A 26,565-nucleotide genomic window follows, 5' to 3' on the forward strand; every position below is an offset into this window, starting at 1 on the left:
ACTCCATCTAAAAAAAAATTTTTTTAAAGGCAGAGGTTGGACTGCCTACCTGTACTCTAATTTCCATTCTGGAGCGACTCTGGAGAGTCTAGGTAAAGACTGCAAAGGCGTTGTCACCTCCACCTGTCATGTCACTTGGACAAGAATCTAGGAGAAACTACTGAACTGAGGTGACCAAGTGATCAATGGGGTGATCTGAGGTGCATTAAAGCACTGAGCTCTATCCCAGTCACAAACACTGCAAGGCAGGTGTTTCTAACAAAGCCTTAAGCCGATGTCGAGCTGCCCCACAATTCCTTCTGTCACTAGCCCATCCCCGCTGGCTCCATGCAGAGGCAGGGAGGGAGTTGCAGGTGGGGATACGATGGAGGTGAGGGAGACAGTGCGCGTGGAATGATGCAACTCAGTTTGGGAGCAGGTAAAACTTTATTGAGGTTATGAATATACTCTAGTTGAAACCGGATGAGTAAGTGGTTATGAATTGTGGCTTTGGTAACCTTTGTTAAGCATCTCTAAAGTGCCACGATGAGCACAACCTTTCCTACAATGCTCCTCAGATATTCAGAGCTTATTTGATGTAGGTTCTGCTTCCTAACTTCTGAGTCACATCAGAAACCAAACTTCAATGCTTCTGGAAAGAGCTGGCCCCACACCACCTCAGTTGGGAAGGGGAGTACTGAGGTGTACCTTGGCAGGGCAGTGGAATGATTGCGGGGTCTTCTAGTTTCCTCTACACCAGGAACTGCTGTAACATGATTCTAAACCAGGGCTATGCAAAGCACTAGAGTTCTTAACCAGCAATGCAAACCAGTGGCATACAAATTCAAAATACTGTATGCAGGCTCTGACGCCAGCCCAAACCAAGACTAGAGGGCATCCAGGGAGATGTGGTCCTCCACGGGATGGCATCTTGGTTATGTGAGCTCACCAAGACACCAGGCCTATTTTATGAGCTGAATCCTCAGGCTGCTGCTGGATTTGTGGCTGATAAAAACGAGAGGCCAGGCACGGTGGCTCACGCCTGTAATCCCAACACTTTGGGAGACCGAGGCAGGTGGACCGCCTGAGGCCAGGAGTTCGAAACAAGCCTGGCCAACATGGTGAAGTATCGTATCTACTTAAAAATACAAAAAGTAGCCAGGCATGGTGGTAAGTGCCTGTAATCCCAGCTACTCGGGAGACTGAAGCAGGAGAATCGCTTGAACCTAGGAGGCCGCAGGTTGCAGTGAGCCAAGATGGCGCCACTGCACTCCAGCCTGGGCGACAGATTCTGTCTCAACAACAACAAAATAGAGCACAGCTGTGTTGTTAGCGCTTAAGCAAGGGCAAGCTTACCAAGGACTTACAGAGAAGGTTGATGAGGATGACAGGGAACTAAGAGGGAGGGATGCCATGGTTGGAAACATGGCTGGGGCAGCGAGAACTTAAGATGAGGTCCCAAGAGTCGCAAGAACATGCAGTTCCAGGACGTAATTCTCTGCAGGGATGAGGATAGACAGCAGCCACAAGTCTATAGGCAGTGACAAATGATCTCTGAGATCCCATCAGAGTCGATTTCAAGTTGAAGGAGAAACCTTTTATTGGTACAGGCATTCCTTGTTAACTTGACAGGGTGAAGCAGTAATTCTTAAAAAACAGTAAAAGCTGGTTTCTCCTAAACTAGTTTCCTTGTGGTAGTAGAGATCAGTGGGTCAGAAACAAGTCATCACCACTTGGTTTCGTTTTGAGCCGCACCATTAGGAGGCAAGCTGTAAAACTAGCACAGGTGCTCCCAGCTGTTCGACTCACTCACCCACATGATTAGCAGAGTGCACAAAAGAGAAGACTTCTATTAAAAAAGAATCATGCTGAGCACAAGATCAGAGAGGTTGTGACATTGCAAACTCGATAGATGCAAGGGGTCTGGGAGAATGTGGCGTTCTCCAAAGGGCTCCCAACACCATCTCTCCTCTGATCTTGTAGCAAATGTGGAAAGCTACTTGCTTACAGGTACTGGGGGCAACTAATGGGGGGACTTTCATCCTGTTAGGGACTCCACTTTCCATTCCTGGGTCTCTGTCTTGCTCCCTGGAGATGGATGGATCGGGGAGGGGCCGCAGTCAGCTGGGGCAGCAGGCACTCCCTATGGCACTGGTCTGTAGGGGAGGACGCTCTGCTGGCAGCAGTGGCTCACATGGCCTGTCTGCAGTGTAACCACAGGCTGCGATGTAGCCAGGATTTGGGATGTGTCTCCTTGGAAGACAGGTCTGATGGCTGATGTGAGGTTTGGCCAGTCCAGTCCTTCACGCCCTGTCTAAAACTTGTATGTTACGTGAACTCAAAGAATAAAAGGCATTTCTACCCCCATCTCACCCCCGTCCCTGACTGTATTCAGGGAAAACTCCCCCAGGCCTGGCAGGACAGGCCCACAGCAGATTAGATCTTTTCCCAGTACTGATCGGTGCGTGGAATTCCAGCCACCACTTCTGATTCGATTCCACAGTGATCCTGTCCTCTGAGGATTTTGAAGAAGCCTGGGAATAAAAAGGAAGGTGCTTTTGAAGTGTGACAAGGGTCAATCAATATATTCAGACTCATCCCTAAAAGACCTGGGAGTAAGTCAGCAATCCCTGGCAGCGCCTGCTGTTTGCCCAGTAGCACAGCCCTCAGCACCATGAGGCTTCTGGAGGCAGCCGTGGGGCACACCTCCGCTGACAACCCTCCCGCCCGGTCACCGCCCCCATCACAGCACCTGGCTCGATGCTGTGGGAACTGTGGCAGGCATGGGCTCTGAAGCTGCTCAGAGTCTGCCCTTGTAGCAAAAGGAAACTCCTGGGTGCCTGGCACCTAGGAGGAGCTCACAGCCTGGCCTTAGGTCCAGGGTTTGAGGCTGTGCAGCGGGTAGAACAGAGAAAGCCGAGACGGGCACTGTGTGTGGCTCACAAGTCCCTGTTCTCGACAGGAAGGGGCCGCCACTCACCATTGTCACCCCAGTCAGTGTTCCAGGAGTTGGCAACCAGCCAGTACGGTGTGCCGTTCTCCACTCCCCAGCCCAGGATGCGGATGGCATGGCCGCCCATCATCTCTCCGGTGACGTGTTGGTACACTCCTGAAAAGAACCGGCTGAGACCAAGACCAGGCCACTGGCCCGCACCCCACAGGACCCCCCACACTCCGCGGGTCACCCTCCGTGCAGGAGAAACAGCTTCCAGAGGGACCCTGCTGCTCCATCAGAAGGCTCCGGGGTTACAACACTGGGGAATATTAAATACATTTCTGAAGGCCCAACACACTCAAACCTGTTGAGTAAATATTAAAATAGATTCCTACAAAATGTGCTTGTTGGTTGTCTTTAAAAATAGAATTTCTAATACATTCTAGTTTGTAAAACATTTAACGTTAGACGACAGATTCATCCGTTCTATATACTGGGATTCCATGTAAGCAAGGGTTTCTCAAAAGGGTTACACGGCTTACAAAGGTTTAACAGCTGCTCCAGGTACACCCTGGAGAGGTGAGGGAGAAGGGCGGGCTGGTGGCGGCCAGTGCGAGCTGATGGGAAAGATACCGGCTAAGGGGCTCAGGGCTGCCCAGCCAGGCTCTCCTGTGGTAGGGAAATCACCATCAAAGTGGAAACGCATCTTTTAATAATATGGGCAAGGACTGTGCTAAGAACTACCATCTTGGCCGGGCGCGGTGGCTCAAGCCTGTAATCCCAGCACTTTGGGAGGCCGAGACGGGCGGATCACGAGGTCAGGAGATCGAGACCATCCTGGCTAACACGGTGAAACCCCGTCTCGACTAAAAATACAAAAAACTAGCCGGGCGAGGTGGCGGGCGCCTGTAGTCCCAGCTACTCGGAGGCTGAGACAGGAGAACGGCGTAAACCCGGGAGGCGGAGCTTGCAGTGAGCTGAGATCCAGCCACTGCACTCCAGCCCGGGCGAAAGAGCAAGACTCCGTCTCAAAAAAAAAAAAAAAAAAAAAGAACTACCATCTTTACAGTCATTTTTTCTTGCCAGAATCATCTTCCCTTGTCAAACTGTTGTTTTATAAGAGCTGAGAGCTCTGGAGTTTCCCATCTAGCAAAATATTAATGAGATCGATGCGGTCAGCAAAGACTGTTCATCTGGAGCAAGGGATTTCTAAGACAGGACTTGGGGATGGGGACTGTCCAGATTCCTTGGTTCGAGTCCCTACAGCACTGCCCAGGGCAAGGTCCTCCCTGTGTGTTCATCCACTGGTGTGAGGCATGATCTAGGCCTTTGCAAAGACAAAGATGAAGAAAACGTGCCACCCAGTGCAGACACGGAAGGCCTGCCGTTATAACGGGAACACGCTGGTAAAGCAATGCAAAGCCATGAAGGCGAGGGCAGGCAGGGTCAGCCGCCAGGGAGGGAGGCGCTTCCACAGAAAACACATGTGAGCTGGACTCTAAGGGATGGGAAGGAACTAGCCCAGAGGGCCTGGGAGAGGCCTCCGGAATTCTCTGTGTGGTGGCACAGCAGGTGGAGAGACAGACTGTGAGGAGAGGAGCCAGCCTGGTCCACGGAGGAGTGAGCCTGTGCAGGAGGCCCCTCACAGCCTCTTCCCCAGCCCCTTGCCTGCCTACCCCAATCAAGTCCTATTGGCCCCTTGGGCTCCCCTCCCCTGGAGGGTCAGCATGAGCCTCCACTGGTAGCAGCGCGCACCTGACTTGTACAGCAGGAAGTCCGAATACACAGAGAAAGCTCCCTCCACAGGGCCATTTTTGTATATCTCGGCCATGATGTCCTTCTCGCTATTGGAGACACTGTAGGAATTGTATCCTGGAAAATAAACCAAGCTGGCGGTCGGGGAGGGCGGTGACCGTGCCTCGTGCTGTGCCACCATCAGCCAGTCACTGATTTCTGGTGGCCTCCAGGGGAAGACTGTGCGTCTCAGGGGACTTGCCCAGCCAGGGGAGCTCGAGGAAGGCTCCCCTGAGGGAGTAAGGACGGGGCTGGGGCTGGAAGCTCAGAAGTGGGAGAAGGGAACAGTGAGCATGCGGCCCTGGAAGAGGCCAGGATACCCCAGGACTCCAGGACATGCCACTCCCCTGTAAAAGGAGGGCTTTGGTCCCTTCCAGCTTGGGAGGGCTGAGGCTGAGTTCAGGGGGGAACAGGCAGCAAGTGGAGAGCGTGCTGCTTCCCCTGGCAAGACGGCATCGTTTCCCTTTCCTTCCCCATCTTAGGGTTCCTGGACCCCCGGCTTCTCAGCCCTGACCTCGTCCCTGCAGTGCAGGGAAGGATGCAGCAGCTCCCCAGCCTCACGCGGCCGTGGCCAGGCCCCTTACCGTAGTGCTTGTCCTGTTTGTAGGCTGGGCTGTAGCCAGGCTCGCAGATCTTGCTACACTTGGGGGTATCACCCTCACCCGTGCATGGGGGCCGGGAGCCGTTGACGTGGTGCTCACAGGGAGGGATGGAGTACGGTCTGCACCCTGATGGGACCCAGGAGAAAGTGGAGTCAACCTACAGCCCCCACCAAGAAGCCCCGCTGGGACAGGCAGACCTGGGGCAAGGCCAGCCTCGTGCCTGCAGCATGGATGCCAGGCAGGTCCTGCCAGAGGCCTGTTCACCTGCTCGCACCTTTCACCCGGCCCTCTGTCTCAAGCTCCACTGTATAAAGGCAAATAAAGCCACGATGGCTAACTGCTTAAACAATCCATCTGGCCAGAAAGGGGCCGAGGGGAGACACTCACCTACGTGGGAGTCATAGAGGCCACCAGAAACCAGGCCTTTTCTCGTCCAGAAGTTCCAAGCTCCAGCAGGATAGCCGCCATTGCAGCTGAAAACACAGGCTCTCGTGAAAACCTCCGAAAGAAGGACTAGCTGCTCTCCAGACCACTGCGTGCCGCCCGAGTGCCCGAGGCCACTCGTGGACCCGCCCCCACCTTCAGCAGGTGGTGCAGCAGCCCTCCCAGACACCAGACCCTCCAAGGGACGCTTCCTAGATTAGCACAGCTTGCAGGAAATGACCCCCAGCCCCACCCCTGCCCACAAAGATCCTGGAGGAGACAGGAGGTTCTCCTGTTCATGTCCTTCCAGGTAGAACAGTGATTCTCGACTGAGCAGACACGAAACTTCCCTGAGGTACTTACAAAAAACCACCAACTGGTGGTTCTTAGGAGAGAACCACCAGTTCTCTGACATGAGAATCGCCAGTGATTCTCATTTAACTAGTTTGGGGAGAGGCCCAGGCCCATGTTTGAAGTCCTCAGGTGTTTCGGATCTGCAGCTGCGGGCGAACACCACTGCTGCAGAACCAAGGTGAGGCTGGGCTGGGACGTTCTGGGCCACCACCTTGCAGTTAAGGTGGCTCCATCCTCCTTAATTACGCATAAGGAAATGCCCGAGTGCTTCCCCAAGCAGGAAAAAGGAACATGCGGTGACACGAGCCAGGCCAGGGGTCAGACATTCCACCACATGTTCTGAGACTGTCTGTTCTGCTGGGACACCACCCCTCAGACAGTTCTGCTGGGCCAGCCTTGGTTCAGGCACCTCCCAGGAAGCAGCAGCCATGCCGGGCCCTAGCTGCCAGACTCCCGGAGTCTCCCTGAAACACTTCTGACTCCCAGGAGTCCCAGAAGTCCTGCAAGTCCCCTCCACTGAGAAGCCGGGGCCCAGGGTCTCTCAGCAGTAAACCCACTGTGGAAGCACAGCCTGACTCACCCGTCTCCACACATGATGCCACAGCAGGTGAGCAGGTCCTCCGCCGACACCTCCACGCTGACGTGCGCATTGGTGTGGATGCAGATCCGGTCGGAGATGGCTTCCACAGCCCCAAAGGCCTGTGGGAACGAGTCCCACCGCATGAGGCTGCCACATTCGGGCTGGGCCCTCTGCAGCGGGCACCTCAGACCTTGTGGGCAACTGATCTCTCAACACCAGGGGAGGCTCCTGGGGCTCAAACTCAGCTTTCATTTTCTTTGGTAGAAATGGGGTCTTGCTATGTTGGCCAGACTGGTCTTGAACTCCTGGGTTCAAGTGATTTGCCCACCTCAGCCTCCGAAAGCGCTGGGATTGGAGGCATGATGAGCCACTTGCCCCACTCTCCCGCCTTGACATCTGCCCAACTCAGCTTTTAAAGCAAGAGAACCACCACCGTGAACCTCCGCCTGGGAACTCGGGTCATTTCTGAAATGTGTAAAATGTGTAGTTTTAGTTTGTATGTGTGTGTTTTTCACTTTTTTATTTTTATTTTTGGAGGTGGAGTTTTCACTCTTGTTGCCCAGGCTGGAATGCAGTGGTGCAATCTCGGCTCGCTGCAACCTCTGCCTCCTGGGTTCAAGCAATTCTCCTGCCTCAGCCTCCAGAGCAGCTGGGATTACAGGCGCCCGCTACTACACCCAGCTGTTTTGTATTTTTAGTAGAGACAGGGTTTCACCATGTTGGCCAGGCTGGTCTCAAACTCCTGACCTCAGGTGATCTGCCCACCTCAGCCTCCCAAAGTGTTGAGATTACAGGCGTGAGCCACCGCGCCTGGCCGTTTTTTTCTTAACAAAAAACACAGCTCACCCAGAAAAGAAATACTGTGTGACCCACTTGTATGAGGTCCCTAGCAGTCAAATTCAGAGACAGGGTGTAGGGTGGGGGTCACCAGGGCTGGGGGATTGGGGTTAATGGGGACAGAGCTTCTGTCTTGCAAGGTGAAAAAGAGTTCTGGCGACAGACGGTGGTGATGGCTGAGCAACACTGTGAATGTCCTTAATGCCACAGAACTGTACACTTGAAAACAGTTGCCGGGTGTGGTGGCTCACGCCTGTAATCCCAGCATTTTGGGAGGCGGAGGAGGGCAGATCAACTGAGGTCAGGAGTTTGAGATCAGCCTGTCCAACACGGCAAAACCTCGTCTCTACTAAAAATACAAAAATGAGCTGGGTGTGGTGGCGCACACCTGTAGTCTTAGCTACTGGGGAGGCTGAAGCAGGAGAATCGCTTGAACCCAGGAGGCAGAGCTTGCAGTGAGCCGAGATCCCGCCACTGCACTCCAGCCTGGGTGACAGAGCGAGACTCTGTCTCCAAAAAAAATAAATAAATAAAAAGAAAAAGAAAATTGCTAAGATTATTAAATTTTCTGTTACGTGTATTTTACCACAATTAAGTGACAAAATTAAGACAGCTCGCTGACACTAAAGGGACGCTTTCTTGAAGCAGAGCAGTGGTGAGAGCTCCTGGTATTTGTGGACGGGGCAGCGTGTCAGGGGAAGGGAGCGTCTTCGCCGCCCACACACGTGGACTCGCAATCTGCAGGATGCTCTGCCCGCCATTCCGCCTAATCCTTGCCATAATTCATGGCCAGAGAGATTGTGATGTTTGTATGGATGGAAAATGGGACTCAAAGTTTCTTTTTTTTTTTTTTTTTTTTTTTTTGAGACAGAGTCTCGCTCTGTCGCCCAGGCTGGAGTGCAGTGGCCGGATCTCAGCTCACTGCAAGCTCCGCCTCCCGGGTTCCTGCCATTCTCCTGCCTCAGCCTCCAAGTAGCTGGGACTACAGGCGCCGCCACCTCGCCCGGCTAGTGTTTTTTGTATTTTTTTAGTAGAGACAGGGTTTCACCGTGTTAGCCAGGATGGTCTCGATCTCCTGACCTCGTGATCCGCCCGTCTTGGCCTCCCAAAGTGCTGGGATTACAGGCTTGAGCCACCGCGCCCGGCCTCAAAGTTTCTACAACTTGCCTTGTCAGAGTTGTCCCCACCCCGAATCCCCCAAGACTCCCCATTGCTGCTTCCTCTCTCTCCGGCCCTTCCCCCGCCGGCCAGCAGGGCCTTACCCAGCAGGAGCCACAGGAGCCCTGGTCTCTGATCTCTTTGATGGTGGGACACTGTGGCCATTGTTCCCGTGCATCGAAGCTTTCAGGCAGCTCCAGGTCCTCGGTAAACATAACTCTGGATAAAGGAAGTCTTCATTACAAGCTGTCATCCCACAGCTCCCTCCCCAGTCCCTGCAAAGGCCACTTGCTTTAAGAGCAGTCACTGTGGCTGGGCCACAGTCCCCTAGAAAGGAAGTGAGCACAACAAGACACGCAGGAGAAGGCTGCAGGCAGGTGTCCCTGGGACTTTCACAGAACCAAAGGAAATTCTATTGCTCAATGCAACTAGCGATTTTTTCTTTGGGGATGGGGGGTGGGCCGGACAGAATTTCACTCTGTCATCCAGGCTGGAGTGCAGTGGTGAGATCTCCGCTCACGGCAACCTCTGCCTCCTGAGTTCAAGTGATTCTGCTGCCTCAGCCTCCTGAGTAGCTGGGATTACAGGCATGCACCAGCACGCCCGGCTAATTTTTGTATTTTTAGTAGATGGGGTTTCACCATGTTGGCCAGGCCGGTCTTAAACTCCTGGCCTAAAACGATCTGCCGCCTCGGCCTCCCAAAGTGCTGGGGTTACAGGCGTGAGCCACCATGCCTGGTCTGACTTGCGATGTTGTATGCTTCTTCCTAGGCTTATGTAATGGATTTTTTGAATGAGTTTATCCACAAATAATAAACTCATTTTTAAATGAGTTTATCCAGTCCAGATAGTGTTTCTTGCCCCGCTCTCCTGCCTCAACATCTGCCCAGGATCCTCTCATCATTTCTCGTATCATCCCCATTGTGCAGAAAGCAGTGTCCCGCAACTTAACTACCCCATCCTCACGTGGGAAGCGGTGCGATCTTGGCTCACGGCAACCTCCGCCTCCCGCGTTCACACAATTCTCCAGCCTCAGCCTCCTGAGTAGCTGGGATTACAGGCTTCCACTACCATGCCTGGCAAATTTTTGTATTTTTAGTAGAGCCACTGTACTTGGCCTTATCTGGCTTTTCTTAGATTTTCCTTAAATTACTCAAGATTGAGTCTGCCCACATAGTGGAGACCCAGACCTAGTCTCCCACACCTAGGGCTGAGACACCTTGGAGAAGCGCACCAGAAAACACTGAAGGTGGCTCATGCTGGTAATCCCACTGGGATGCTGACGGGGGCAGGTCACTTGCTGAGACCAGGAGTTTGAGACCAGCCTGGCCAATATGGCAAAACCCAGTCTCCACTAAAAATACAAATATTAGCTGGGCATGGTGGTGCAGGCCTGTGGCCCCAGGTACTCAGGAGGCTGTGGCATGAGAATCGCTGGAACCCGGGAGACAGAGGTTGCCGTGAGCCAACATGGCGCCACTACACTCCAGCCTGGGTGACAGAGGGAGAGACTCTCTCCAAAACAAAAGCAAGCACCAGCATCTTCTCTACTAATAACTTGAGAAGGAAAAAATAAAAAAAGAAAAAGCAAATAATACAAAAATGAAAAGAAGAGACAAGTGCTGTGCCTCAAGCGGTGTCGGTAGCCCTGGGTGGCATGAGCCCTGCGGATGCCAGAGGCCTTCACTCTCCCACCTCCCACTGCCCCAAACCAACGCCCGCCACTCACATGACAGTGGTGTGGAGGAGCGGGCACTCACCTCTGGGGCGGCTTGGGCCCACCCAGGAAGGTGCCACACAGCCTCTTCAAGTAGCTCACGTCCACGTTGTAGAAGTTGTGCCCGGCCTGCAAGAGAGTCACCCACTGACTGAGGGGTTTCCTGGGATAGTGGTGGATGGGCACGCTGCCCACACACCAGGCCCAACCCAGGGAAAGCCAGGGGCCCTACCCAGCTCGAGGGCACGAGGGTTGGGGGGCAGTGGGGAACAGCCCAGAGTGACACACAGGCAGAGTGGGTGCCTCCCCTGTTCTGCTCCCATTTGCTGACAATCAGAGACCCTCTCTGGCCCTCAACATGGCTCACTCTTCATTCCAGGTTCTCAGTCCCAGGCTCAGAGCTGGACAGAGACAAAGGGAATCAGGGGCAGGACTGATGAACTGCCACTCTGCCATGGCAGGTGTCACAGGGGCTAGCTGGTTCTGAACACTTCCAAAGCTCACCTACTCCCCCACGCACCTCCGCGTGCACACAACCATACATTCATACACATGCACACATATGGGGTATGGGACAGAGGAGGCACGCGTGGTCCAGAGCCGCTGTGACCCGGGGTCAGGGCTGTTCCTCAGCGGTCCAGGACATCATGTTCTGCGGGCCACAGTGAGAGTCAGCTCCCCACCCCTGAAGTCAGTGTGCACAGACCGACCTGGGAGGGGACATACGCAGGATGCAGCCCCACAGCCTACCTGCCACGTGGTGTTCCGTTTGTTGACATAGTTGACCAGCTCATCCGACAGGGGATGGAAAGAGGGCCTGCTCTGGGCATCGCCCAACGCCAGCAGGCAGCAGAGGGAGGCCCAGAGCCGCCACATGATGGAAGCCGGATCCTAGATCCACCTGGAGAGGACAGAGGGCATCAGGACACTTCTCTGTTATGTGGGTCAAAGGCTCACACACACACACGGGCACCGTCTCAGGCATCAGTGGACCCCCGTGCTCGTCCTGGCCCAGGCGCAGAACTCTGAGGAGCTGAGGTACCCATGGGCTCCCCGCCTCCCTGCCCTGGTGCCTGCGGCATGCCATGACCTCGTGTGTGTCCCCGGGGGCCAGGCGGCCAGAGCCAGGAGAGAAAGCCAAAGGGCTGTGCTGGACTAGACCGAGTCCAGGGCCTGCTCTACTATTTTTAAACGGCCTTTGCATGGATTTGTAGAACAGCTTGAGAGACTTGCCCACGTAAGTGACATGAAACAGTGAAGAGCCTGTCTGTGTCATGACACCCTAAGTGAAACAGCCATGGGACAGGGAGATGTAAGAAAAGTCAGAAAAGAAACGTAAGAAAAGACAGGAGTCCTAGTTTTCACAGGACACAGACAAACAAGCTTGGCGTGGGCTGGTGGGGCTGGAGGCTGAGAGGTGGGGCTGGGCTGGCCATCCACCCACTCCCAGGGCCTCTCTGGTTTTTCCAGTCAGCCAAGGGCTCTGCTTCCGGCTGCAGAGATGAGGCTTCTGGGAAGGAAAATTCTCACCTTGATGCCTCAGCCCTTTGATCTGGGACTGGCTCATGAGTCACAAGCCAGTGCTTTCCAGCTTGAACTCTGAGTCACCCTCCTAAGCAAGTAGCTCCACAAAAGCAATCCATGTCCCCTGGGCGCCTGCACCCAGGGCTGGCGAGAACCGCAGCGTGGGGAGATGGGTGAGGCAGGGGCTCCTGTCCCTCACTCCAGGGGCTTCCGTGGGTGGGTGAGGTGCTCTCCCTCCCACAGGTCACAGGTCAACATGAAAGTCACAGGACTGTGGTGTTAGTGCTTAACAAACTGACTGGAACATAGTGGATTCTATCTGAAAAACAATTGAAACTGCACTGTTGCTTAAGCAACAATTCATCTGGGAGAATAAACACATGAGGACAGCAAGATGGCTCTGGAAAAAAGTTCTTTTTTTTTTTTTGAGACACGGTCTTGTTCTGTCACCCAGTCTGGGGTGCAGTGGCACGATCTTGGCTCACTACAGCCTCTGCCTCCCAGGTTCAAACAATTCTCATGTCTTAGCCTCCCAGGCAGCTGGGATTACAGGTGTGCGCCACCACATGCACCTAATTTTTGTATTTTTAGTAGAAATGGGGTTTTGCCATGTTAGCCAGGCTGGTCTCGAACTCATGACCTCAGGTGATCTGCCGGCCTTGGCCTCCCAAAGTGCTGGGATTACAAGGGTAAGCCACCGCACCCAGCCAGTGGAAAATAGCTCTGATGGGAGCCCGGCCCTCTGGGGCAGCAAATGTATCATAAAACGCTGGGTGATGCCCATCAGCAGAGGACCCAACAGACCACTCGGAACACCTCCTCCATGGAGGAATGAGTGTACCTAGGTGGGGCCAGAGAGGAAACAGGACAGTGCTTGTACAAGTGGCTGGCTGAAGGCTGAACCTTCACACTGGACTCCTCACACACAAAAACTACCACATGCAACACAGACTTTTGAGACGGAGTCTTGCTCTGTCACCCAGGCTGGAGTACAATGGCATGATCTTGGCTCACTGCAACCTCCGCCTCCTGGGTTCAAGCGATTCTCCTGCCTCAGCTTCCTGAGCAGCTGAGATTATAGGTGCGTGCCACCATGCCCAGCTAATTTTTGTATTTTTAGCGACAAGATTTCACCATTTTGGCCAGGCTGGTCTCGAATGCCTGACCTCATGATCCACCCACCTCGGCCTTCCAAAGTGCAGGGATTATAGGTGTGAGCCACTGTGCCCAGCCCACAGATCTTAATTATAAAGGTTTTATGAAAAAAATCAATGCCCTTTTAAAAATGGGCCGGGTGCGGTGGCTCACACCTATAACCCCAGTACTTTGGGAGGCCAAGGCAAGTGGATCACTTGAGGCCAGGAGTTCAAGACCAGCCTTGACAACATAGTGAGACCCCATCTCTAAAGAAAATAAAAGTTTTTTTTTTAAAGTAATGCTGCAGGAAAGCCTAGGATTGACAGAAAACATAGCCTTAAGAGGAAAATGCTTGCATTAAACTGAAAAGTCTCTTTAAAACAAAAACTGACAAAGCAGTACTAACATATAATTTAGGCTTCCTTTCCTTGATCTACAGCAACGCCCACCAGTTTCTAAATCTGCATGTCCTGGGACTAGGCAACCTGACATGTAGAAATGTATCCCACAAAATGCAAAGATACATGCACACGAGTGCTCGCTAAATAATTTTTGCATTAGCAAAAGACCAGAAATGAAGCAAGTATCTAGTAACAGAGTAATTGTTAAATTATAGTAAGTGGTTAAATAGAATATGAAGCAACCATTAAAAAAGCAACTAGTTGGCCAGGCACAATGGTGCACCACCCGAGGTCAGGAGTTCGAGATCAGCCTGACTAACATGGTGAAACCCTGTCTCTACTAAATACAAAAACATTAGCCAGGCGTGGTGGCACATGCCTGCAATCCCAGCTACTCGGGAGGCTGAGGCGGGAGAATTGCTTGAACTCAGGAGGCAAAGGTTGCAGCGAGCCGAGATCGCACTATTGCACTCCAGCCTGGGCAACAAGAGCAAAACTCCATTTCAAAAATAAAAATAAAAATGAAAATAGGCCGGACGCGGTGGCTCATGCCTGTAATCCCAGCACTTTGGGAGGCCAAAGTGGGCGGATCATCTGAGGTCAGGAGTTCAAGACCACCCTGGCCAACATGGTGAACCCCCATCTCTACTAAAAATACAAAAATGAGCCAGGCGTGGTGGCTCACACCTGTAATTCCAGCGACCTGGGAGGCTGAGGCAGTAGAATTGCTTGAACCCAGGAGGTGGAGGTTGCACTGAGCTGAGATTGCGCCACTGCACTCCAGCCTGGGTGACAGAGCGAGACTTCATCTAAAAACAGTAACAACAAAATAAATAAATAAAATAAAAATAAAAAAGCAACTAGTTGAAGTAAATTCTATTGTACTAACAAAGTAAAAATGCCCCAAGTCCCAGTGTTAAGTGGTGAAAAAGCAAGCTGTCGGTGACCGAGGACCATAAGCATCTGACCCTCAACAATCTACACATGCAAGCACACTCCTGCTACTACACGCGGAATGCCGAGGACGATGCACAGTTGTCGGTCACTACAGCGGGAAGACTTTTTTTTCACAACATACTCTTAAGAAAAAAAAAAAAAAAAGTGACTATGTTCCTATTATTTCAGTTTCGTTTCTTCAAGGAAAAATAGTTGGCGGTGTTACTTAAAGGCCCTGAGCCACCAAACTGATAAAAGGACATTTGGTTTAATGATTCCTCACAGCATTTCCTTCCCACCAATGAGGTTTCCTCCCTAGTGACTTTGAGACAGGAATCTGGCTCTGTGGCCCATGCTGGATGGAGTACAGAGGCGCCATCTTGACTTACTGAAACCTCCACCTCCCAGGTTCAAGTGATTGTTGTGCCTCAGCCTCCTGAGTAGCTGGGATTACACGCCTGTGCTACCACGTCTGGTTTTTTTTAGTACAGTCGGGGTTTCGCTATGTGGGCCAGGCTGGTCTCGAACTCCTGGCCTCAAGGGATCTGACTGCCTCAGCTTCCCAAAGTGCTGGGATTACAGGCATGAGCCACTGGACCTGGCCCTTAGTGACTTTCTTAATAATCTTCCCCTTTTCCGCGACTCATGGGTAGGCAGCATCTCACGTGGTCCTGCGTGTCAGTGACCCATACAGCCTCCACACTGTGAGGTGAGCGTGTCTCGCGGGCAGACAGGAGTGTCCTCGGATGTCCCCGGGGGCTTTTGTGCTGTAGAGATGTTATTTTAAATAATAAGCTAAGTCGAGGATGGGAGCGTTTCCATGGCAACTTGAATTTTTAAACCAAGATTTCTTTGGGATTATAGGTGTGAGCAATTGAAAACCCGTCAGAAAACCCGCCCAGCACGCAGGTGGGCAGAGGCAGCAGCGATGCTCTGTGGTGGCTGAGAACACAGGCAGCTGCCATGTCCGGCGGCTCTCAGCTCCTGGAGGACAACCTGCCACAGCTATTCCCTGGAGTCCCACAGGGCCCCCTCGCCACTCCACTAGTGGGCAGCTTCCCGGAACCCACCCTTCTTTTCATGGTTCCCAGGCCCTCCCACACCTGCCTGTGCTCCCTACTCATTCCCAGGCTCGCTGGGGCCACCACCAGCAGCCCCAGGGTCCAGCCCATTCCACTAGTCCCAGGCTGAGCGCTGGGAAGTTCTTTCAGTCCCGCACTTCGGCGCAGGGCTGTGGTGTTCCTGGCTTCTCTGCTCCTCCCACATGGCATCCAGGTTGCGGTTCAAGGGGCCACCAGCCTGCTGCAACTGGCTGATAAAATGAGCCCTGCACTTGGAGTCAGGAGACCTGCATTTGGATCTGGCTATGCCACTGACTAAATGGCACCCTTGGGGTATGACCTTCCCCAAGCCTCAGTTTCACCACCTGTAAAATGGAGCTAGTAACCACCATGTCTCAGGTGGCTGTCAAGAATGAACTGAGGACGAAAGCGCCAGCACGTGCCTGGTGTGCAATGATAAGGTAGGAAGGGCAGTTGCTCCAGTGGGCTCTGTTCCCTCCCTCTCTTCTCTTCCTCCACCACTTCTAGCCCTCAGTTCACACTAAACCTATTTCAATAGGTCCCCAACGCCGAAAAGAATCTAAATGAAAAGAAAGTTCATTTGTTTATTTGTTATTATTTTGAGACAGGATCTCACTCTGTTGCCCAGGCTGGAGTGCAGTGGCACGATCATGGCTCACTGCAGCCTCTGCCTCCAGGGCTCCCCTCAGCCTCCTAAGTAGGTGGGACTACAGGCATGCACCACTGCACCCAGCTAACTTTTATATTTTTTGTAGAGATGGGGTTTTGCTATGTTGCCCAGGCTGTTCTCAAACTCCTGGACTCAGTGATCTGCCTGCCTTGACCTCCCAAAGTGTTGGGATTATAGGTGTGAGCAATTGAAAACGCATCAGAAAACCCGCCCAGCACGCAGGTGGGCAGAGGCAGCAGCGATGCTCATCAGCCTTGGAGGCTTCCAGGGAACCAGGAGAAGCAGAGAAGCCCCACTCCACCTCCCTCACCTGAACCAGGCTGGCCACTCACAAGTCCTTCCCCGCACTGCCCACCTATACGCAAACCAGGTGCTGCAGGGCCAGTAAAACAAGCTCTTAACTTCAATTAACCCCAGCATTTAATATCCAAAAATGCTTCCACTCTGAGGGTCCCAAGACTGCTGAGAACCCAAAAAGTGTGAAGCCAGGCACAGAGGTCCTGAGAGCAGTGACAACCCCACTCCATCCGTGCAATAGGCGCCTTTCGCTCCACAACAACGCAAATCTCACTCTGGACAAATGCGAATGGTGAAAATGACAAGCTGGGCTGCTGACAGGTTCCAGGGTCTTTGCATGGGACAGCAACTCGCTTTCACTTCCCTTTGTATAGGCACACACTTCCCTTTTATTTCTTAATTCTGTGCTTTCTGCTCTGCTTCTTACAAGAGATGATGAACACAAAGTCCGTATTTCATGAGGGAAGGATGTGAACTCTTGCGTGCCACAAGAACCCTTTCCAGGATGCGGGCTAGTGGAAGAACAACTGCAAGCAGATGCATCTCCAGACTATGGTCAGCTGGGCTGCTTGGGCAGACCTGGGTTCCACTGCACCCCCTGCCCCTTTTCCAAGTTAATCTTTGGGTTAAAAAAAAAAAAACAGAAAGAAAAGGGTGCCCCTCATATCCTCTCTCTCCACACCTGCGGAGTGCTTATGTGAAAGGATGCTCCACTCTAGATCTGCAGAATGTTATCACCTGCCAAAAAGAGCACGTGGCCAGGAGACTCTATCAACCAGGGCACCTTAACAGCACCCCAGACGACCCTGAAGCCACTCCCAGGACAAACAGGGACCTGAGATCCTGGAAGCAGGTGGAATGAAAACTCCAAGGAGAGGAGGTGCTGCTAAGTCACAGGAGGTATTAAGTCCTGACATCCTTAAAGAATCCGTTTTGGGCTGCCACCAAGCTCAAAAAAGCAAGCTTTCCGCCCGGGCACAGTGGCTCATGCCTGTCATCCCAGCACTTTGGGAGGCTGAGACAGGCGGATCACCTGAGGTCAGGAGTTCGAGACCACCCTGACCAACATGGCGAAACTCCTGTCTCTATTAAAAATACAAAAATTAGCCAGGCATGGTGGTGGGTGCCTGTAATCCCAGCTACTTGGGAGGCTAAGGCAGGAGAATCACTTGAATCCAGGAGGTGGAGGTTGCAGTCAGCTGAGATCATACCACTGCACTCCAACCCGGGCAACAGAGCGAGACTCTGTCTCAAAAAAAAAAAAAAAAAGAGGCCAGACATGGTGACTCACGCCTGTGATCCCAGCACTTTGGGAGGCTGAGGCAGGTGGATCACAAGGTCAGGAGTTCAAGACCAGCCTGGCCAACATGGTGAAACCCTGTCTCTACTAAAAATACAAAAATCAGCCAGGCGTGGTGGTGGTGCCTATAATCCCAGCTACTCAGGAGGCTGAGGCAGAATTGCTTGAACCCAGGAGGCAGAGGTTGCAGCGAGCCGAGATTGCACCACTGCACTCCAGCCTGGGTGACAGAGTGAGACTCTCTCAGGAAAAAAAAAAAAAAAAGAAAAAGCTTTCTTACATGGACACAGCCCTCAGGTAGACTGGACTCTAAATCTGCAAAGGATTTAAGGAGACAGGACATGTACACCTAAAATTTCCAAATAAGCCAAGTTGCTAGCTCCTGGCTGAGAGAGAAAAAAAGTGAAAGAATTCTTAGCAAATCTCTCATGCAGTCTTTTGCTCTTCCACGTTCACTGATGCTGTGAATATACTGCTGGCTCCTCTCATCATTAGCTCTAAAGAATGGAAAGTTGGCTGGGCGCAGTGGCTCACACCTGTAATCCCAGCACTTTGGGAGGCCAAGGAGGTGGATCACCTGAGGTCAGGAGTTCGAGACCAGCCTGGCCAACATGGTGAAATCCTATTTCTACTAAAAATACAAAAAATTAGCCGAGCGTGGTGGCGTGCATCTATAATCCCAACTACTTAGGAGGCTGAGGCAGGACAATCGCTTGAACCAGGAGTTGGAGGCTGCAGTGAGCCGAGATCGCGACATTGCACTCTGCCTTGGGCAACAAGAGCAAAACTCCGTCTCCAAAAAGAAAAAAAAAATCCAAAGTCGAGTTGCCTACATTTCGCCAGAAGCCACAAATGAAGACTGTGCTTTATAGGCCAGCCGAGCGGCTAAGAGCAGCGGAACAGTGGAAAGGTGGGAGACCGTGAAGGCTCAGTAAGACCTTCCCAGGGAACTTACTTTCTCTCTTACAAAAACTAGTCTTGGCGCTCACTGCTAATAACGGCAGTTGCTCCTGAAGTTTCGACCACTTAAGTGCACCCACAAAACAAGACTGGCGAGTTTCATCTTCCCCTACTTCCATCTGCCAGACGTACCTCAACGCTGGAGCAGCCCTGCACTGGGAGGGAGTGTGCTGACCTCAAGTGTGCTCTGGAGTGACCCAGAGGAGACCCCGGGGACCTTTCCTTTTTGAGTAGGAATCACAGCCTTGCTGTGGCCTCTGATGTGTTAAGTCTTTTCCCCTAATGGAACGGTGTTTAGCAGATTCTTGGCTTATGATTAAATTAAGGACAAAAACGAAATCCAAAGGGCTCTCAGGCCTCGGTCTCATCACTCTCCTGATGAACAGGCGCCAGGGGCCCATCTGTCCCATGGAGCGGGCTCCCTGCTGCCTTAGCCCCCGAGCAATTGAAAACCCGTCAGAAAACCCGCCCAGCACGCAGGTGGGCAGAGGCAGCAGCGATGCTCATCAGCCTTGGAGGCTTCCAGGGAACCAGGAGAAGCAGAGAAGCCCCACTCCACCTCCCTCACCTGAACCAGGCTGGCCACTCACAGGTCCTTCCCCGCGCTGCCCACCGATACGCAAACCAGGTGCTGCAGGGCCAGCCCACGCAAGCTGCTCTCCACGGGCCTGAAGACACCCATGAGTGGATATTGTACAAGGTCAGCCACAGCAACCCCACATCCTGCAGCCAAAATGACTACCGTATGCTTGAAATAGCAGACACTACGAAGGCCCTCAGCAGTTGATTTGCTGTTGTTGTTGGCTGGAAACAAGACAATTTGGTTAGTCAATGTTTTAGAAAGTTCTGAAAGCTTTTGCTCCCTAGTTCTGTTACTGACTTGCTCAGAGGCTGACAGAGCCAATGCATTCACCATTCTGCATCGGATACCAAAGGACCTTGGGCCTGCTTTATAAAAGCTTTGAGAGATCCTTTGAGATTGCAATGAGATTAGTGTTCTGTGTCTCTCCAGTTGCAGAACACGGCGGTTCCCTAATTCAACCACAGGCGAGATGACACCAGGGCAGTTGAGGCCCTGGCTGACACGAAGGCGAGCCACAGAAAGGCCTAGCTCTCGGATCTAGCTAAGGCCTGTTTCCCTCCCTTGGGGCCCTGGGAACAGATACTCATCTCACAAGGCTGATGGAAGACAGAAGGAGACGCTCTTTTGAAAGTGCCTACCCTGCACCAGGCTCAGAGCAGTGCCATCTGGGAGAAACCTCCTCAGTCACTGGGAGGGTGAAAAGTCATCTCCTTATACACAGGACAGCCAACATTTGCTGTCCCAGAGTCATCATTTCTATTTTCAGAAGTATCCTAATTTGGATGAAAAATAATGGCAATTGTACTCAGTGACAAGGCCTCAAAAGTTGATTTGTTCTGCTGTCTTGACTGCCAAAGCAATGCACGTCCCAAACACCAGGAGAGCTAGGTGGGTTGGGAATGGGTGGCAGGTAGCCCCCAGCACTCTGATGTGGTTTGAGATACGCTGCCAACCCTCGAATGGGAGAAGCCTGTGGCTGGCACTGCCCTCCCAGGACTTGCGCAAGCCAGGAAGCTGTGTGACTATGTATGTGTGCACATTCTGCCGGACTCCAGGTCAGCAGGTCAGAGGGTCACGAAACAGCCCAGCCCTCCAGGTCTCTTAGGGCAGAATATCTAGATGTCTTCTACAGGGCTCTCTACTGCTCCCGCTACCATCTTGGCCACACTGGTCCCATCCTCCTCCATGCAAGCTTGCTGGTGATGCTAGATTATCTTGATGACCAGACCAAAGAAGTTACTGGCCTGGTAAAGACAGATAACACAGTCAAGACTGCCGGCCACACATCCTTCTCAGCACCCAGCATTTACAAAACATCAGTTCTGGGCTGGGCACAGTGGCTCACATCTATAATTCTGACCCTTTGGGAGGCCAAGGTGGTAGGATCAACTGAATCCAGGAGATTAAGACCAGTCTGGGTAGGATAGTGACCCCATCTCTATTTAGAAAATTAAAATTTAAAATTAAATAGGCTGGCAGTGGCTCAGGCCTGTAATCCTAGCACTTTGGGAAGCCGAGGCAGGCAGATCATGAGGTCAGGAGTTCAAGACCAGCCTGACAAACATAGCAACACCCTGTCTCTACTAAAAATACAAAAAGTAGCCAGGCGTGGTGGCACACGCCTGTAATCCCAGCTACTCAGGGCGCTGACACAGGAGAATCGCTTGAACCTGGGAGGTGGAGGTTGCAGTGAGCCGAGATTATGCCACTGCACTACAGCCTGGCGACAGAGCGAGACTCCGTCGCAAATAAAAAAAGAAAGAAAAAAACCAGCACATACACCATCACGGACCAACAATAAAAACAGGAAAAATGTCACTCATTAACCCATTTATGCCAGAGGTTGCAACTTTTTGAATTGCTGCTGAGTAAAAACATCAGACCTTGGTGATGATCTTGAGCAGTACGATGTAAAAACTCCCACATGCTTAGTGTTCCAATAATGGAACACTAGGCATAAGTGGGTTAATGTTTTCCTATGGCAAAGATTAAATTTGAATTTCTGGTCATGAAATTAAAACAAGGGTACAACTTCAAATCCATCAGATTGGCAAAAATCAAAGTCTGGTAGCATCTAGTGTTGGTAAATGTGAGGAACAGGAACTCTGCACACTGCTGGGCGTGTAAATTGATGCAACCACACTGGAGAACCCTTTGCCAACATCCAGCAAGATGGAAGATGAACATACGTCAGGACCCAGAACAAGCTCTCCTGCATTTGCCCTGCAGAAACTCTTCTAAGCATCTGGGAGACACAGGATATTTACTGTAGCACGGGATAACAGTGACAACGAAATAATATAACTGTCCCTCAGTAGATAAACACACTGGGCACTTAAGACAAATGGACTAGAATTGGATGTATCAACAGAAATAAATCTCACAACCGTGAGTGAAAAAGGATCCATGTAGTGGAACTGAAGTCATATAAACTTAAACATTGTTTATACACTGATGCAGAGTTTTAAAAGTACAGGCCGGGCGCGGTGGCTCAAGCCTGTAATCCCAGCACTTTGGGAGGCCGAGACGGGCGGATCACGAGGTCAGGAGATCGAGACCATCCTGGCTAACACAGTGAAACCCCGTCTCTACTAAAAAAAAAAAATACAAAAAAACTAGCGGGGCGACGTGGCGGGCGCCTGTAGTCCCAGCTACTTGGGAGGCTGAGGCAGGAGAATGGCGTAAACCCAGGAGGCGGAGCTTGCAGTGAGCTGAGATTGCGCCACTCACTCCAGCCCGGGCGACAGAGCGAGACTCCGTCTCAAAAAAATAAAATAAAATAAAATAAAATAAAATAAAATAAAATAAAATAAAATAAAAGTACAAAAAGGCCTGGAAGTGGCTCATGTCTTATAATCCCAGCATTTGGAAGGCCCAAGTGGGAGGAGGTAAGGGGATCACCTGAAACCAGGAGTTTCAGAGCAGCCCTGGCAACACGGAGACCCTGTCTCTACAAAGAAAAAAAAAAAAAAAAGCTGGGCACTGCCTGTGCTCCCAGCTACTTACTACTTGGGAGGCTGAGGTAGGAACCAGATCGCTTAAGTCTGGGTGGCCGAGGCTGCTGTGAGCCATGGTCGCACCACTGCACACCAGCCTGGGAGACAAAGCAAGACCCTGTCATGAATCAAACAATGAATGAATGAATGAATGAACAAAAAAATGTGCAGGAGAATCCAAAAGAGGAGCAGCAGACAGGGAATACAATGGCCCCTGGAAGGACCAGTAAACAGGCACAGGAGTGGTCTGTAGAGGCGGAGGATAAGGCTTGAAGCTAAAAACAAGATTAGTTAAAAGTCTAAACACACGGCTGGGCACAGTGGCTCACGCCTGTAATCCCAACGCTTTGAGAGGCCAAGGCAGGATATCACTTGAGGTCAGGAGTTCAAGACCAGCCTGGCCAACATGGTGAAACCCTGTCTCTACTACAAATACAAAAAGTAGCCAGGCATGGTGGTGCGTGCCTGTAATCCCAGCTACTCGGGAGGCTGAGGCAGGAGCACTGCTTGAACCTGGGAGGTGGAGGTTGCAGTGAGCTGAGACCGCCACGGCACTCCAGCCTGGGTGACAGAGTGAGACTCTGTCTCAAAAAAAAAAAAAAAAAAAAAGTCTAAACACAGAGTGGAATTTGATCCCTAAGTCTCCTACCCCACACAAGCTAGGGTAAATATAAACTTTAACAACCATGCCAGGGCGCAAGGTTTGCCTCCCACACACTCTTTCTCAGGCAGCCTGGGACCAGACATAGAGACTGCTCCCTGCCACCCTGATATCCCAGAGGCACAACACACCTGTACATGCCTCCGCTAGACTCAACTGCCTGTCACCCCAACCATCTCCCTTTCCATGTACCATGTGGAAGTGCCCAGTAAATATCACTCAACGGCACATTTTTCCAATAATCTCCTTACGCCAGGCCATCAAAAAGAGGCAGCAGACCGGGCGCAGTGGCTCATACCTGTAATCCCAGCACTTTGGGAGGCTGAGGTGGGCAGATCACGAGGTCAGGAGTTCCAGACCAGCCTGGCCAACGTGGCGAAACTCCCATCTCTACTAAAAATACAAAAATTAGCTGGGTGTGGACGCGCATGCCTGTAATCACAGCTACTCAAGAGGCTGAGGCAGGAGAATCGCTTGAACACAGGAAGCAGAGGTTGCAGTGAATTGAGATCTTGCCACTGCACTCCAGCCTGGGTGAGAGAGTGAGACTCCGCCTCAAAAAAAAAAAAAAAAGAGAGAGAAAAGGATAAGAAGTGGCATGCCTGTAACTCCCCCTCTCAATGTTTCAGTCCATATCGCAAAAGGAAGGTGTCTTATTCTACACAACCATAACTCATTAACAGATTGAAGAAAATCACCCCTACCCCACGCGGTGGCTCACACCTGTAATCCTACCACTTTGGGAGGCTGAGGCGGATCACCTGAGGTCAGGAGTTTGAAAACTAGCCTGGCTAACATAGTGAAACCCCGTCTCTACTAAAAATAATTTTTTAAAAAGCCAGGTGTGGTGATGGGCACTGGCAATCCCAGCTACTTGGGAGGCTGGGACAGCAGAATTGCTTGAATCTGGGAGGTGGAGGGTGCAGTGAGCTGAGATCGCACCACTGCACTCCAGCCTGGGCAACAGAGGGAAAGTCTGTCTTTAAAAAAAAAAAAAAAAAAAAAAGAGCCGGCGCGCTGGCTCATGCCTGTAATCAATCCCAGCTCTCAGGGAGGCAGAGGCAGGAGGATAGCTTGAGCCCAGGAGTTCGAGACCTGCCTGAGTAATATAGCAAGACCCCGTTCTCCACAAAAAAAGACAAAAAAAAAAAAAAAAAAAAGAAAGAGAACATCACCAACAGACATCCCAAGGCACTCCTGAAACGTGACCTCCCTTCACTTCCCAGTCCAACCAAGAGCAACAGAAAATATCTGTTATCCCTAAAATGGGTGCAACTTCTCCAACTCCCAGGTCCAGCAGCCAGGGAAAGAAAAGAACCTGCCTACAAGAAGAGCCTCAACCAACTGCTAAATCAGTACCACATGGGCAGTTTCAACCTGGAGCCAAAGGGCTGCCACCCCTCACCACCTGACCAGTTGACGACAGGGCTGTCCTGAGCCAACATCCAGGAGAGCTGTTGGGGTGAGAGCTGTGCCAGGGCCGGGTCTGGTCTGCGTTGCCACCTGGGCCAAGGGACCTGTGCCTTTCCACCAGAGGGTACCCCAGCTGGGGGACAAATGACCAAAAAGGAGGGGAAGCCTCTGCTCTCCAGGAGACGTTTGACTCTGTCTTTGGGAAAGCTACACAGGTTGGGCGGCCCAGCCCCTTTCTCCAGGAGCTGGCGGGTTGGTTCTAAGTCACCATCACCAGAGCCAACAAGAAACAGCTCTCGGCCAGGCATGGTGACTCACCGGGAGGCCGCGGCAGGCGGATCACCTGAGGTCAGGAGTTCGAGATCTGCCTGGTCAACATGGTTAAAACTCATCTCTACTAAAAATACAAAAATTAGCTGGGCGTGGTGGCAGGCACCTGTAATCTCAGCTACTAGGGAGGCTGAAGCTGAATAGCTTGAATCTGGGAGACAGAAGTTGTAGTGAGCCGAGATTGCGCCACTGCACTCCAGCCTAGGAGACAGAGCGAGACTCCATCTCAAAAAAAAAAAACAAAAAAAAACCCATGTTATGGAAGAGAAACAGCAGCCCTTAACCAAGCCAACGCCCTCTTAGGCCTCCTCGCCTTACCTTTCTGAACGTTTGGATTCAAAGAGGGTGCATCTCAGCTATCCTCTCCTCCGGCGGGAGGCAGTGGGGATCAGTTTTTCCAGGCTACAAAAACGTGCCAGGTCTGCCTTTGAGCCCCACAGCGTCACTTCTCCAGTGGGTTTGGGGGTGTCTCCTCCGTTAGGAGGAGGGGTGTAGGGCCTGCGCTAGTGTCCTTTTCCTTGCCAGCCTGCTGGCTTCCTCAATGCCTGGGGAAGGGGGTGACAGAGGCCCACCAAGAAGCCAAGTGCAATTCACTTCCACCTGGATCACCCACCCCAGCCTGCCTGCAGCGCCCCACACCCAGGCACCCACCGCTCCCCAGAGGCCAACTCCCCCCGGCCTCCAGGGCTACTAACCGAGGGGGAGGTAGGGCCCCAGGGACTCTGCCCGGCTTCCCTTTACTGGAGTCCAGGGGCAGGGAGCGCCCCGGCCTTCTCCCCACCCGGCATCCAATCGCTCATTCGCCTCTTGGTTTCGCAGCTTGGTTTCTCTTCCTGTTTATGGATTTAACCCCGTGCGGGTTCCTCCCCATGGATTTAACCCCGTGCGGGTTCCTCCCCAGCCCACCCAGTGCCAGATCCCTGTTCTTCAACAGGACCTGTCTTCTGGGGTCCCAGGAATTGTGTGGGATCTTGAGCAGAAAGTTGGCCAGGCAAATCCTCTGGAACGAGGGGGAAATACACCGAAAATAGATGCCGGCAGATGCGATAATCTCGGCAGTTTGTCCCGGGGACACCGAGGCCCAGGCGCTGGGAGCGCGATCCCAGGCAGCAGCCTCCGGACCTAGCCGAGCTCTTCCTCGCAGGCGCCTCCCTCGGGGCTCCGGGGGCCGGGGGCCCGCGCACAGCCCGGGGAGGGGAGCAGAGGGGAGGGGGCGGGCGGGGCTGTTTTCTGCTTTTCTCGTCCACGCTTCGGAGCGCGCGGGCTCCCACCCCAGCCCGCCCGTCAGGGACAGTCCCGAGGGTCCTGGCTCCCCGCCCGCCCCCAGGGACGCCGCGGGGCCGCGCCTAGGCCCGACCGGGGACGCAGAAGAACCCGTCTCGGCGGCTGGTGGCACCGTCCCCGCCAAGGTCACTTCCGCCGCGGTGACCCCGCGCCCCCGGCACTCACCGAACGCTGCGGCCGAGAGCCCGAGTCTGCGGCCCAGCCTGCGCGCCGCGGAACCGCTGCTGTTGCCGGAGCCCTGCAGCCGCCGTAGCCTGGGCCGGCCCCGGCCCTAAGTACCCTCCCGGCCCTGCGCCACGTGACTACCGCGCAGCCCCGCCCGTGCCCTCCCGCTGCCCGCGCGCCCCGCTTCCCAGCCCCCACCCCTCCCGCCACCTTCCGCCGCCCGCGCTCCCCTCTTCCCGGCCCCGCATCCCCCACCCCTGCAGCCGGGGGTCCGGAGACACCGCCTGGGAGGGCGGGGGCCTGAGCGCGCGGGTTGGGGAAGCGGGGCTTGGAGCCCTGCGGGCCCTGGGTGGCGAAACGCTGCGAATTGGGGCCGGGGATGGGGAAAAAGCCCCTAAAGGTGGTCCCAAGGCCCCCACCCCACCTAGAAAAGTCCCCCCGCCTTGC

General features: G+C 52.9%; 1 protein-coding gene across 5 annotated transcripts; it reads right to left on the reverse strand.

Annotated features, from left to right (window-relative positions):
- Positions 1–407: 407 nt before the first annotated feature.
- On the reverse strand, positions 408–26,263 carry CTSB (cathepsin B). Of its 5 annotated transcripts, none has more exons than XM_033177215.1 (10): positions 26,119–26,263; positions 11,130–11,280; positions 10,423–10,508; positions 8,767–8,881; positions 6,668–6,786; positions 5,698–5,783; positions 5,293–5,436; positions 4,670–4,786; positions 2,960–3,088; positions 408–2,513 (listed from the first exon to the last, which is right to left on the reverse strand). In XM_033177215.1, the coding sequence occupies exons 2-10, from the start codon at positions 11,253–11,255 to the stop codon at positions 2,416–2,418; spliced, it is 1,020 nt and encodes a 339-aa protein (XP_033033106.1). In that variant the 5' UTR covers positions 11,256–11,280; positions 26,119–26,263; the 3' UTR covers positions 408–2,415. The 5 variants fall into 5 exon arrangements, with proteins under 5 accessions (XP_033033106.1, XP_033033123.1, XP_033033113.1 ...); XM_033177232.1 differs by lacking the exon at positions 26,119–26,263 and adding an exon at positions 25,365–25,497; XM_033177222.1 differs by lacking the exon at positions 26,119–26,263 and adding an exon at positions 24,988–25,008.
- Between the last annotated feature and the right edge of the window lie 302 nt (positions 26,264–26,565).

Source organism: Trachypithecus francoisi, unplaced genomic scaffold, assembly GCF_009764315.1.
Source record: "Trachypithecus francoisi isolate TF-2019V2 unplaced genomic scaffold, Tfra_2.0 Contig01554, whole genome shotgun sequence".
NCBI classification, from domain to species: Eukaryota; Metazoa; Chordata; class Mammalia; order Primates; family Cercopithecidae; genus Trachypithecus; species Trachypithecus francoisi.